The sequence below is a fragment of the Petaurus breviceps genome, unplaced genomic scaffold (genome assembly GCF_028583685.1).
Source record: "Petaurus breviceps papuanus isolate PSGF00001 unplaced genomic scaffold, PetGlider_PUasm1.0 226, whole genome shotgun sequence".
Lineage (NCBI taxonomy): Eukaryota > Metazoa > Chordata > Mammalia > Diprotodontia > Petauridae > Petaurus > Petaurus breviceps.
The window spans coordinates 9769206-9783127 of record NW_027185890.1 but is presented as its reverse complement, the minus strand read 5'-3'; the positions used below and the strand labels follow the sequence as shown (position 1 = coordinate 9783127).

At 38.6% G+C, this 13922-nt stretch overlaps 1 protein-coding gene across 2 annotated transcripts in view; it reads right to left on the bottom strand.

Moving 5' to 3' along the window:
- The window catches only part of TMOD1 (tropomodulin 1), a 138522-nt gene that overhangs the window by 16761 nt on the left and 107839 nt on the right, over positions 1–13922 (bottom strand). For both annotated transcript variants that reach the window (XM_069095361.1, XM_069095359.1), the window contains exons 5-8: positions 12954–13043; positions 8924–9054; positions 6499–6606; positions 3841–3984 (exon numbers count right to left, since the gene is read on the bottom strand). In XM_069095361.1, the coding sequence (XP_068951462.1) occupies positions 3841–3984; positions 6499–6606; positions 8924–9054; positions 12954–13043 (473 nt within the window). The remainder of the gene's footprint in view (positions 1–3840; positions 3985–6498; positions 6607–8923; positions 9055–12953; positions 13044–13922) is intronic.

Here is a 13922-nt window from a genome sequence, read left to right as displayed (position 1 = left end):
TCACAGGATACAGATGCAGTGCCTTGCACACAGTAGTCAGTTAATAAATGTTTATTGTGTTGCATCACGTGCAAGAGTCGAGAAGGACATGTTTTTAAAAAGATAAAAGTTTGGTTTCAAACTATAGGCAAGAGGCCTTGACTTCAATCCATGGCAAAATTCAATAATAATTATTAAAGGGATATCTTGTGAGCATCAAGAAAGGAAAGTGGTGATCATTATTAAGAGTCAGTCTGGCTTTACCAAGAATAGATCCTATCAGACTAACTGTATTTCAATTTTTGACAGGATAATTGTACAGAGAGTGCTTTTGATACAATTTACCTAGAGCTCAGCAAGCATCTAGCAAACAAAGTTTCTTATGCTACCCTCATGAACAAAATAGAGAGATGTGGGATAGAGTATAAATCAGGAAAATTGAGAAGCGGTAGAACTCACTGAATTCACTAAGTATATGACAAAGAATATTCACTGAAAAAAGTTCTCTCGTGTGATCTGTCCTTGGTCCTGTGCTGTTTAACAATTTTTCTGATGACCTGAATTAAAGCATTCATTATGAAACCTGTAAGTGAGGGAGCTGGAAGAGATGAACAATGTGTTTTATGCCAATCGGGATCCAAAATGAGTTCGACAGCCCAGAACAATGGGCCAAATAAGAATAAATGCACTACATGAAGTTCCAAATAAATTAACTTTACAACTACAAAATGGGGGAAGTCTGGTAAACAACAATTTGTGGGGGAAAGATAGTGGGGTTTTAATAAACAACAAATTCAAGCATAAAAAGTACAATATGGAAGCCAAAAAAGTGATCTTGGGTTACATTAAGAGAGGCATGGCTTCCACAGTCCCACTGTTCAATGACCTGGTTAGACCATATCTAGAGTACCATGGTTCACTATAGGTACCACTTTGGGGAAGAACATTGACAAGCAGGTACTTATCTAGAAGAGAGCTACCCTCATGCTAAGTGACCTTGAATCATGTGTTTGAGAGTAAGATGAAGAAAGTGTGGCTTCTTTGCCTAGAGAAAAAGAAATTTAGGTGGGGGTACAAGATTTCTCTCCAAGTATTTAAAAGTATATCATTTGGAAGAGGAATTGCCTAAAACAATAGATGAATGTTGCAGAAATGTAGGTTTAAGCTCCATGGAAGGAAAAAATTATCATGGGCTGCTTTTGGAGATAGTATGATTCCCCCATTACTGCAGGTCTCCAAGTAGTCTGAATGACCAGTCAGAGATAGTATAGGAATGTTTCAAATGCCTCTTTTTATTCACTCCCCATGTTTTTCATGGTTATGCTCAGGTTTGCAGTCTAGGTAACCTTGGGTTACATCTTAAGCTCTATTTTTCTTTGAAACATATTATTACATTCCCTCCTGCAGTTTAATGGAATTATTAAATTTAATGACTATGTGTTTAGGAACTTGTAGCATAGGTTTTTTTCTGGAGGTGATCTATAGATTCTTTTGACTGGTACTTTGCTTTCCATGTTGTTGTTGTTGTTATTTGTCCACAGTGACATCAGCAGGGTGATATCTTGATTTGCAAGTAAATTGGACTTAAGTGAGGCAGAGCTGTGCAAAATTATCAACCCCACTCTCTCTCCTTCAGAGTTATTGGAGTCCAGTGGCAAGACATAGATCAGGATGATTGGTGATGGCCCTGAAGGCCTTTGTAAGCTAAGGTCTCAGTCTGTCTGAGGTAACATCCCTTCAATGATTAAAGATTAGGTAAAAATTGAGGCAAAGATAGCCTAGTTTGCCTTCACAAAAGATTCAATCTGGATGGGGGAGACCTTCAGAGTTTCTGGCCAGAACAGAAATAACTGCTATTTATACTCACATTGAGCCACCAAAACCCAAACAATAAGCAAGTGAGGCTTGTGCTGAGACATATTATTAGCCAATCAGTGAGAACCAGAGTTATTTAGGTTCAAAGGTTAAATAGCTCCGTTTGAATCCCAATGGGACTTACCAAAGCCTAGTTTTTCAGAGCTATACTTCAATAAATCATAAATGAAGACTACATGAGACAAAAGAGTTAATTGTCCTAGTGTTTTGGGTTTTTTGGAGGAGGGGAAACAATGATAGAATAAATGAGTAGGGGAAAAAAAATCTAGCCCCCAAACTCCAAGATATCTTGAGAAGTATAAGTGATCAAAATTCACATTTCTCTGGACAGAGAACCCACTAGTAAGGGTATACCTCCCCAATTGTTTTCTGTGTTTAGAATGAGGAAAGGAAGGAAGGAAAGAGGGAGAGAAAGAGAGAGAGCATGAGGGAAGGAGAGAGGCAGGAAGGCAAAAAAGATCATAATAAACTTTTACATTTATTTAATCTATTAAGTTTTCCTTGCCAGGTTTTTTTCACTGTACTCCAATATAGTACAACTATAATATAAAAATATATAAATATAAGAAAACTTATGTGGTCAATATTCCTTTAATTCTATGCAAGAGACCTAAAGGATCATGGAATAATAAAGAAAAGAAAAAGATAAGATAACTGACCATCAATCAAGGTACTTGATCTGCAGCTCAACAAAAAGATAAAGACAGGTCCTGAGCTTCTGGGCCAATGCTAAGCTGGTATAAATCTCTATCAAGGAGATCAGCTGGCTAGAAGAGGCATACTACCAAGTGCTTTACTCAGTCCTTCTTTTTGCCAGCTTTGCTCCTCTTCAGGCCTGGCCTTCTGCAGAGGCTATCAAGTTTCACCTAATTCCATGTGGATGCAACACTCTCTCCAGGCACCCCTTTGGGGACATCTGTTCAGCACAATCCCAATGCCCATTCCTACAACTGCTGGTGAATTCTGACACGTTTTTCCTTCCATCTGTTCTCCTACTCATGACTCTGAAAGAATAGCTCAGAACAGAGGGGAAGGTTAGAGGCAGAAGGATGACTGATGAAATGATGTAGCAGAGAAATTAGACTGTACTGGATACCTCTTTGAAGGATAATGAAGAAAAAAGACCTCTTGGCACTGATGAAAAAATAAATTCCCAAACCACAAAGAATAATAACAATGATAATCATAGATAACATTTACATAGCACCTACTATGCACCAGGTACTATGCTAAAAGCTTTACAAAATAAAGAAGAAATCGCTTAGAGTAAAAAATAACCATATTTGTGAGTGAAGGTACAATAATACCTTTTAAAGAGTGTGAAAAACAAAAGAATACAGGAAAAACAGATTGACAAGAGCAAAACAGTTCAGACTAAATGTTATCCTAGAATTAAAGCATTCAAGAAAATAACCCAAGAGGCAGCCCAGCATATGGGGTACAAGGCCACTCATGGAGTAAAGAAGTCTGGGGTGCATCATACTAGAGATGGAACAATGGATGAGTCATTTTATCTTTTCTTGTCTCTAGGCAACTCTCAAAGACTCTAAATTGCAAAAGAGTTGCTTATGTGCATTGATGAAAAGAGTTCCCATACCAGAAGTTCCCTATATCAATGAAAGCATTGGTTCAAACCTAAATATATAAATAAGCAAGTAAATAAACGAGTGAATGAATAGATGGATAGATAGAAATATAGATAACCAGAGATTAATATTTCAGTCAGCAATTCACAGGAAAATAAAACCGAAAAAAGGCACAGAAGGGTAGGGGAATTGTTGGGCTGAATTGGGAAACAATGGGAAGTCTTGGCTATGGGAAGAAAAAAAAAGAGAGAAACCTGTCTTCTAAGTAATCAGCTAGCTGTGGAATTGTGGAAAGTCATTTAACACCTCCCCCGGGCCTCAGTTTCCTTATTTGTAAAATGGTTTCTAAGTCGCCGACTAATTCTAAAATTCAGAACAGAAGAGTTGACGCTCATCTTACCTGGTTGTCAATTTTCAGTTCCATCAATGAAGTATTATGCTGAAGAGCTTCTACCAGGGACAAGATACCAGATCCAGAAATAAAATTTGATTCCACATTAAGGCTCTTCAATACAGGATTAACCTTTAGCATTTCAGCAAGTGCCTTCAATCAGAAAAGAGAAATGATGCACACTTATCCACATCAGTTACCTTAGCAAAGATCTGAAAACTTCTCTCAAGAAGTTTTGGAAGGGGCAGCCAGGTAGCACAGCAAGTAAGAGCACAGGCTCCAGTGTCAGGATGACCTGGGGTGTCGGGATGACCTGGGGATTGAATCACAGTCTCAGACACTTAGCACCCACCCAGAAACACTGGCCATGTAACCTTGAGCAAGTTACTTAACCCCAATTGCTTAGGGGCGGCCAGGTGGCTCAGTGAGTAAGAGCACTGGCTCCAGTGTCGGGATGACCTGGGGATCAAATCTGGGCTCAGATACTCAGCACCACACCCAGAAATAACTGGCTGTGTAACCTTGAGCAAGTTACTTAACCCCGATTGCTTTAAAAAAAAAAGTTTTGGAAATTTGAACACATTTTGCAAACAGTATGGCTTTTATAGCATAAACATGCTCAGGATCAGAGTCTAAAGCACCTACATGAATCCTGACTTCTCTTAACCCTTGTCTCTTCCACATTCCAGATGAGATGAATTTCACAGAAGTTTCCTATGCTGCCTACTGGGGAGAAGGAAGGGGAGTGCTTGTTTTATTTGTTTTTCTTTAGCTCTTTATTTGTTTTCCTTAGCTCTTAGCACAATGCCTGGCATGTTGTGTTTAATAAATATTTAACTGCTTGACTGATTTTATTTTTTTTAACAGGGGAGAAGTGAAAGTGGGGATCATGTGTTTCCCCCCTGTTTTCCACTAGGTAAAAAACATCAGGGAAGAAAGCAAAGCTGCAGACTAAAAACCTAGGTCACAGTCAGAGTATTCAGAGAGATTTGACCTGTTGGTTACCGAGATGCTAATCTGTAGGCTCCAGGGAAATAAATAATTAGCAACTGGTTGAAGTAAAGTTTCAGTGGGTAAGAAACTCTTAGGCAGAAACTATAACTTTCAGAAATGACAAGCACAAGACTAAATCAGTGATTTCCCACTGTTTGAAATGGCAGGTTCCCCCCAAGTGGCATGCCCTGTGCGGGACAAACAGCAACCTAGCTCTGTCAATCCTGGCACGATGGGTGTTCATTCTGAAAATCTAGCATAAGACTGGTTATATCTGCTTGCTATTCTTCTTTGAGAAAAGTAGCAAATAAAAGCAAGATCAACCCACCAGTGAAAATATTTCATCACATCAACTTTAATAGATTTATGTCTTCTTAGCAATACAATGATCTAAAACCATTCCAAAATCTCAAGGTGGAAAATGCTAACTTCATCCAGAGAATGAACTGATGGAGTCTGAATGCAGACCAAAGCATACTATTTTCTTTCTTTTGTTTTTTTCTTTCTTGTGTTCTATTCTTTTTTCACAACATGACTAATGTGGAAATATGTTTAATATGGGCATACATGTATAACCTATATCAGATTGCATGCTGTCTTGAGTGGGGGGGAGGAAGAGGAAAATTTTGGAACTCAAAATCTTATAAAAGTGATTATTGAAAACTAAAAATAAATAAATATTTTTAGAAAGACAGAAAATATTTCATCACTAAAATTCTAGTATTTTTCTAGGAACCACAGTCAGGCCTATAGCCCCCAAAGAGGAAATATGCAATTTATCTGATGATTCATGTTAGTATAGCCACCCAATTTGAAGAATTCACATCCCCAAATCTACTTTTCCCTCAATTATCTGAGCAATTCGGAATCACTGGATGTCAGAGCTGGAAGGGGCCCCAGAGACCATTTATTTCAACCTGAACCAAAAACAAGAATCCTTTTCACAGTTTCTTTAACAAGTGGCCCTACAAACTATGTTGAAAGGCCTTCAATCAAAGTATGGGTTCGGTATTAATTACTTTTATAATTTCAATGCACCTTCCTTGGATACAGTGATTACTGTGTCTTTTCCTCATAATTATTTGGGGGAACCTAACCCTAACCTTAATTCCTACATTACTATTCCAACAGGACCTTAAGCTAGCTAACATTTATATAACACTTTATAGTTTGTAAAATGCTTTTCAAACATGATCCCATTTGATCTGCACACCTACCCTGAAATGGAGGTTCTATCATGATACTCATTTTCCAGATGAGTAAACTACAGTAAACAGAGATTAAGTGGCTTATTCAGGGTCCCACAGCCAGCAAGTATCTGAGGCCAGACTTGAACTCAGTTCTATCTGACTCCCAGGTCCAGCACCCTATCCACTGTGCTACTTAGTGGCCCTGAGAGATTAACTAGTTATTGATTATGCCCCCAAAGAGATATTATAAGACATCAGTCCTATATCCATCTCCTAAGGCTGCAGTCAATGTATATGACCAGCACAAGCTGAAACTGGACCAAAGGCTCCCTTCCTAATCCCCAAATGATTCCCATCCCTTTCCCAACATCTTGAAGTCAACTGAGGTCTGGCAAATGAACAGTAAAACTGATCCCAGGCAGTGCATGACCCCCCAGTGGCCTAAGGATTTCTGTTCATCAGTTCACAGCTTAACGGTACCTACGTATGCGACAGGATCGTTACTTCTCGTTCCTACAATGCTGAATTTCTTCACATATGTATTTTCCTTCAGTGCTTCCGCATATGCCTTTAGAGTTGGGATGGGAATGTTCTGTGGGGAGAAACCCAGGAGATATATTGTCAGCTTGGGTAGAGCAGAGGCTGTTAAGTAGACATTCCTCAGCTAGCACATTATAGATATTCAAGGACTATGGAATCACTACCACTGCCCTCTTCCCCCCAAATAAATAGGGCCTTCCTTTCAACAGGCTGGAAGCCTTATCAAAGACAGTGAAATCTGGTTAGAACCTTCTGGGAAAAAAATCTGTAGTTATTCAGTCATTTCTGTTGTGTCTGACTCTATGACCCCATTGGGGTTTTCTTGGCAAAGATACTGCCATGGTTTGCCATTTCCTTCTACAGATGAGGACACTGAGGCAAACTAGTTTAAGTGACTTGCCCAGGGTCACATAGCTAGCAAGTGTCTAAGGCAGGGGTGGGGAACCCACGGCCTCCAGGTCACATATGGCCTTTCCCTTTAAAACATAAGCTCTTTGTGAATAGGGTTGATTTTATTCATTGCATTTATATCCCTAACACCTAGTCCAATGCCTGGCATGTAGTAGACCCTTACAGATGCTTTGAGATTGATTAAATTGATTTGACAATAGCCAATAGCTAAAGATTATATGCAGCTAGGTACTTAGTGGATAGAGGACTAGGTCTAGACTCAGTAAGACCTGAGTTCAATTCAATCCTCAGATACTTATTAGCTGTGTGAACTTGGGAAAGTCACCTAACCCTGTTTGCCCCAGTTTCCTCATCTACAAAAATGAGCTGGAGAAGGAAATGGCAAACCACTCCAGTATCTTTGCCAGAAAACCCCAAATGGGACTGCAACGAGTTGGACATGACTAAAACGACTCCACAACAACAACAAGCACTTATATAGGGCTCACTCTGTGCCAGGCACTGTGCTAAGCACTTTTTACAAATATTTCACTTGATTATCACAACCCTGGGACATAATTGCTATTAATATTCACATTTTACTGATGAAGAAACTGAGGTAAATGGCAGTTAAGTGACTTGCCTAGGGTCACAGAGCTTGCAAATTTCTGAGGCCCAATTTGAACTCAGATCTTCCTGACTCTAGACTAAATGGTCTCATCACCTAATCACCAGCTGCCCAACCTCTGGCAAGCAGTTACATATTTCTGGCTCCATGTGATTTATACAATTTTCCTTTGTGAATATGCCTGTAGCACCCATCTGTTAAAATGCTAACAGTTCAAGGACATTAGATAGGACTAATTTTTTTGTAAGTCTCCCTTGCCTAAGAAAATAATTCTAATTCTTCACTGGGGGTCAGGTACAGCGAACAAAAGAGAATTCAGACCATCACAGATCCTGACATTTCCAATCTACTTGTTCACCATTGTTGGTGACCACACAAAGGGGGAAAGAAAAGAAAGGAGAAAAGAGAAGTATCAGACATCATCCCAGGATGAATTCCATCAGCTCAGAGAGGAGCAAGGCAGCAAGGCATGCAGGGACAGAACTACAAGTATGCATGGTTCACTGTAGTGCTAGGGTTCCCTCTTGATCCCAATGATCCCATTTCCCATGTAAAACTGGAAATTTGAGACTCATGAAGGGAAAAAAAAGTAATATAGAATTAAATTTAAGTTCCAATATACTAGCGCACTGATCCATAATCTCAGTGATGGTGTAGTAGTGTCTTTATTGAGGCAAGACACAACCCATTCACGCCTTCCCAGTCTGGGCAACTCTTAGCCATTTCCTCCCATAAATATAAGCACCAGGACAAAGGAATGGTGTCTGGTTCTGAATGCTCCTCTCAGCAGCCTTGTAATTTATGCAGCTTCATTACACTAGAACTGCAGGGTGAGGTAGAATGAGAGCTGATGTAGCCATGAAGGTCAAAACCAGATCAGCAGTGATGACTCTGAGCAACAGCTGGCGAATGAGTTTACATAACAGGATTTTTAAAAATTAATTGGCACTGTTTTTGAAGGTCAGCCACCAGAGCATCTGAAATTCCCAATGTGAGAAAGTGCTACCTACAGTGGTGATTTTTTTATCTCATACAGTTCTCATGTTCTAAATCATATGGTGGCTTTCCAGGTCAAGAGTCAGTTTTGTCAGTGGCACACACTGCATCTGATGTTAATCCACGGCAGAGCCTCTGTCTGTTCACACAGAGTTTGCGGCAGAAAATCTTATTGAATAAATGGAAAGCTAATTAAGCAAACACTTGGTACTTCTTCCTGAGATCCAAATGTGGACTGCTATAAGCCCTTACTGTTCTGTCCGATTAGATCCTGACCATTTCCTCTGGGAAGGCATACGTTTAAATGAGCTCTCTTCCCCAGTCCCCACCTGAATTTAAAAGGAGAAATCAATACCCGGATATTATTGAGGTTGACTTCTTCAAGTTCGGGATCATTATTCTTTATTCGTTCCAGGGTTTCCTCTATATCTGTTGAATTTGGTTCTTCATCAGGAACTGGTTTATATTGTGTTGGCTTAATAACACCTATTATAGTCAACAAAAAGGGAAGTGTCATTTTGAAGAAAAGGGAAAAAAACTTTTTTCTTAAGACCATATTCACTCAAGGGGTTACTATTTTTAAAGTGTCTTTTTACTGTAAACATAACAAGCATCAACAAACAAACATTTCAATTATCAGAAAACAGAAAAGAGGATAATATATGAAACTGGACTTTTAAAGATAGTTTTAAGTATATTTTAAGTTTAGCCTGGTGTTAACACAACTATCTTGCTTGTCTCTATTCCTCTCTTGAACTGCCCTTTTACTCTCATCTATATATTTAAAACGTGTCACTGATGCTTTTCTTTTTTTTTCTGCATTACTCTCATTGCCCACCAACTCCCTCCCCTTCCCAAATGAATTCTTGTAGCTAGTAACTATAGTTAAACAAAACAAACGAACCCTTTGGTTATATCTCTAAATGTATGTCTCTTTCTTCTTCTTTAGTCTACCATCTTTCTTTTTTTATTGAATTGATTTGTTTATTTACTTTTAGTTTACAATTTTCAGTTCTACAGTCCATTGGATTTTAAATTTCCTTCCCCTTCCTCAACTCCCCTTCCCCTCCCCATCATGGCGGCATGCAGCCAAATATAGGATCTACAAATATCTTCACATTAATCAGGTTTTAAAGAAGGATTATAACTGATGGAATGCTCAGTTAGTGGGAAAGAAGAAACAAAACAAAACAAGAAAAAGAAACACAGCAAGTAGTTTGTTTCGATCTGCATTCAGACTCCGCATATCTTTCTCTGGATGTGGTTATCTCTTTCCATCATGAGTCTTTTGGAGTTGTCTTATAATCTTACATTGCTGAGAGGAGCCCAGTCTATTGAAGTTAGTTGTCACACATACATTGTGTCTGTGATTGTGTACAGATTTCTCCTGGTTCTGCTTTTCTTGCTCAGCATCAGTTTATATGAGTCTCTCCAAGTTATTATGAAGTCTGCCTGCTCCTCATTTCTTATAGCACAGCAGTACTCCATTACAATCATATACCACAACTTGTTCAGCCATTCCCCTATTGATAGGCATCCCCTTGATTTCCAATTCTTTGACACCACAAAAAGAGCTGCTATAAATATTTTTGTACACATGGGTCCTCCTCCCACTTCTCTGATCTCTTTGGGATATAACCCTAGAAGTTAGTCTACCATCTTTCTGCCAAGGGGTGGTAAACATATTTCATCATCAATCTTCTTCTGTAGGTATGATTGGTAGTTTCATTGATTAAAGGTATTTTCCTTTACATGATGATGATGATGATGATGATGATGATGATGATGATGTAAACTGTCTTCCTGGTTCTGCCCAGTTCAGTCTACGTACATTCATACAAATCTTCCCTTGATTCTTTGAACCCTCATTTTCATTTCTTACCAGTCATTAATAGTCCATCACATTAGTACCTCAGCTAGGTGGCCCACTAATTTGAAATCAGGAAGACCTCAGTTTAAATTTGGCTTAACATACCTGGCTGTGAGACCTTTGGCAAATCTTTTAGTTTCTGTCTGCCTCAATTTCTTCATCTATAAAATGATGACAATGAAGGCACCTATCTACCAGGGTTGCTGTGAGAATCAAATGAGATATTTACAAAGCACTATATAAATGTTAGCTATTATTGTTATTATTAATATACTTACATCTTATATACTTATATTATATCTTGTTTGACCATGCCTCAATCGATGGGAACCTTCTTTGTTCCCAATTCTTTGCTACAACAAAAAATTCTGCTATTCACATTTCTGTATATAATGGGTTTTTTCTTCCTTTGATGACTACTAATGAATGGTATCTCTGGGTCAAAGAGTATACACATATATATTAAGTATAAATATTATTGAATTTTCTTTGTTGCTTTTAAATGAAATGTTATTTCCTCGATAGTCTCTTTTAATCATATATGTCTTCGATGTTGCCTTGTCTGAGATCATGATTACTGCCTCTACTTTTTAAAATTTCCTGAGTCATAATAAATTCTGCTTTAGTCCTTATTTTAATTCTGTGTGACTTTTTATACTTCAAGTGTGTTTCTTATAAATGACATACTGTTAAATTCTGCTATCTTAACCATCCTGTTCCATATTTCTCTTCCAGGTGTCAAAATCTTACTGGTTTCACTCTTTAATTATCTAATCCCATTCTGCTTTCTTCCTAGAATGTGCCCATTCAAAGTGCCTTCAGCCTTCAGGCCCATTGATCAGAGATTGGGTTGACTTCCTATTCCTGTGGCAAATCCCCATTAAGAGCACCCAAAGGCTTCAGGCCCATTAACTTTGTGATTTTCAGAATTTATATTTTTGTGGTTGTAATTTTTGATTTGTTGTTCTTCTATTATCTTAGTTTTATGCACAATCAAGTGATCCATTCTTATTCTCTTTTGTCAATGAAAGTGTTTAGAGATGTGGATTTTCCCTGAAGTATTGATTTGGTATATTTCCACATTGTTGTCATTTTCTTTAGTAAAATCATTTTAGATTTTTATTAATTATTATTATTTTCATTATATAATCTATTCTTTGACCCATACCTTTTTTTTAGTATTGTTTTACATAGGCTTTTTTGTTTGACTTGTTGCTTCAAAGGTCCGAGGGGCTACATTTTCCTAGATTCACACACTGTGAACCACAGGTTTAACAGAGTATGTACAGAGTGGCCCTGCCTACTTCCATCTGGCCTTGTGTGCTAGTTCAGGGCTTGGGCTCTTCGGGGAGGACAAAGCACTTTCTTTGCTACTGAGCAAAAAATGTTGATGACTCATTGGACCTTTAAGAAGTCATCTATTAATTGCTTACTTTGTTGTACACTATACTAAGCACTCGTATACAAAGAAAGGCAAAAACAATCCTTGCCCTCATCCTTGCGGCTCCCACTCTAATAAAGGAGTCAACATTCAAACAACTTTGTACATATAAAATATATGCAGAGGAAAGCACTCACATTTGGCAGAGAGGAGAGAAACAGAAAAAAACTTCTAGAAGAAGGTAGGATTTATGATTCCTCCTGGTTGGCTATCTTCAGCCATCTAGGTAACATTATGTGACTGGAAATTCCCACTATGAGTGAGGAAAGGTCAGCTCACCTTGCTCTCCATCTCAGCAACTATGCAACCATGAGCACATGGAAGCTAAAGCATGTCCCTACCTAGGCAAGCCGAAGACTGCATTTCAGAGCCCTTAGCTGCCTCTTCTTTTTTGTATTTCTTCCTAAATCAGGATTGATGTGAACAGCCAAGGAAAGATGTGAGTGGCCATTTTGTTCCATACTAGACCTCTGGAATCACATAAATAAGAAGACATAGCCAGTGACAGCCAGCATTTTCTCCCGCTGTTACGGGGAGACACCAAGGAAAGGTGGGTTTCTTTCCTCACTTTCCACCTCATGTCCCATCATTTGGCCACTTTCACATTCTTATGTTAGACCAAGAAGCAACAGACCCAAGCCTACTCAGAAACCTAGGACTGAGAACTACCTCTGCTCAACCTTTAGCTGCTTTATATATCACAACACCTTCATGTACAAGGTAGAAAGCACGATGATTTTCTTTGTCTTCCCAGTTATGGAAGTCACCTTAAAAATATTAATGAATTTTTGTTTTCATGTAATTGAGAAAAAATTAATGAAGTATTCACATCCTATCAGTAACAAGTTACTAAACTGTATTAAAAAAAAAAAGATGGGGGGGCAGCTAGGTGGCACAGTAAGTAGAGCACCAGCCCTGGAATCAGGAGGACCTGAGTTCAAATTTGGCCTCAGACACTTAACACAAAAACTAGCCATGTGACCTTGGGCAAGTCACTTAACCCCAATTGCCCTCCAAAAAAACAAACAAACAAAAAAGATGCTAAAGATCTAAAGACTTTTAAATTATACTTACTGTTTAGGCCTTCTTTATTTACTATGGAGCTGCTTCCAAGAGCCTCATAGTACTGCTGGTTGCTCATCAGAGTATGCATGCCAAGAATAGCTGTAGGGAGAGACAGGCAGAGAAAAGAGGAAAAAACTTGGTGGTGGTTCTCTCAAAGTGTAACAGCTGCAACTGACTGGCGTCAACTCACATACCAACAAAATCAAAACGATATGAAGTTTCTATAAAATTTGTTTATAGTTTGATGTTGCAATGGGGAGAATTATAGGCCTGGAGTCAGGAAGAACTGAGTTAAAATCCCTTCTCAGACACTCACTAACTTGTGTGACCTTGGGCAAGTCATTTAACTTCTGTCAGCCACAGTTTCCTCATATGTAGAAGAGGGGTCATAATAGGTGCTATTATGATCTACCTCCCTGAGTTGTGACAATCAAATGAAATAACAATTGTAAAGTACTTAGTATAGGGCCTGGCACATAGGCACAATTCTTATTAATATAAGTATTGCATTATATTATATATAATTAAATCTATAATAAAATAAATAACATTATATATGTGTGTGTATATATACATACATATGTATGTATATGTAAGAATAAGTAATGCTTATTCACTTACTTGTTTCTTGAACTGATGGGGCAAGATTTTTTTTGTAACCTGGCTGATAAGTTTCTGGTGATAAGCCCCTTCCTCTGCATCTATCTAAGCCAATCCTTAGACAATATAGGTACGGTCTGTTACTGGGTTTGTGTCAGAGGTGTCAGAGGAAGCTAGATGGTGGATGGGGGGCTGGACCTGGAGATAAGAAGTCTCTTCCAGAGTTCAAATCTGGCCTCAGACACTCACTAGCTGTGTGACTCTGGACAAGTCACTTCACCCTGTTTACTTCCTCATCTGCAAAATGAGCTGGAGAAGTGTAATATAATACCAAGCAAAGGCAACTTCCCAGGTTCAAAATACCAGCATAGGTGCTCT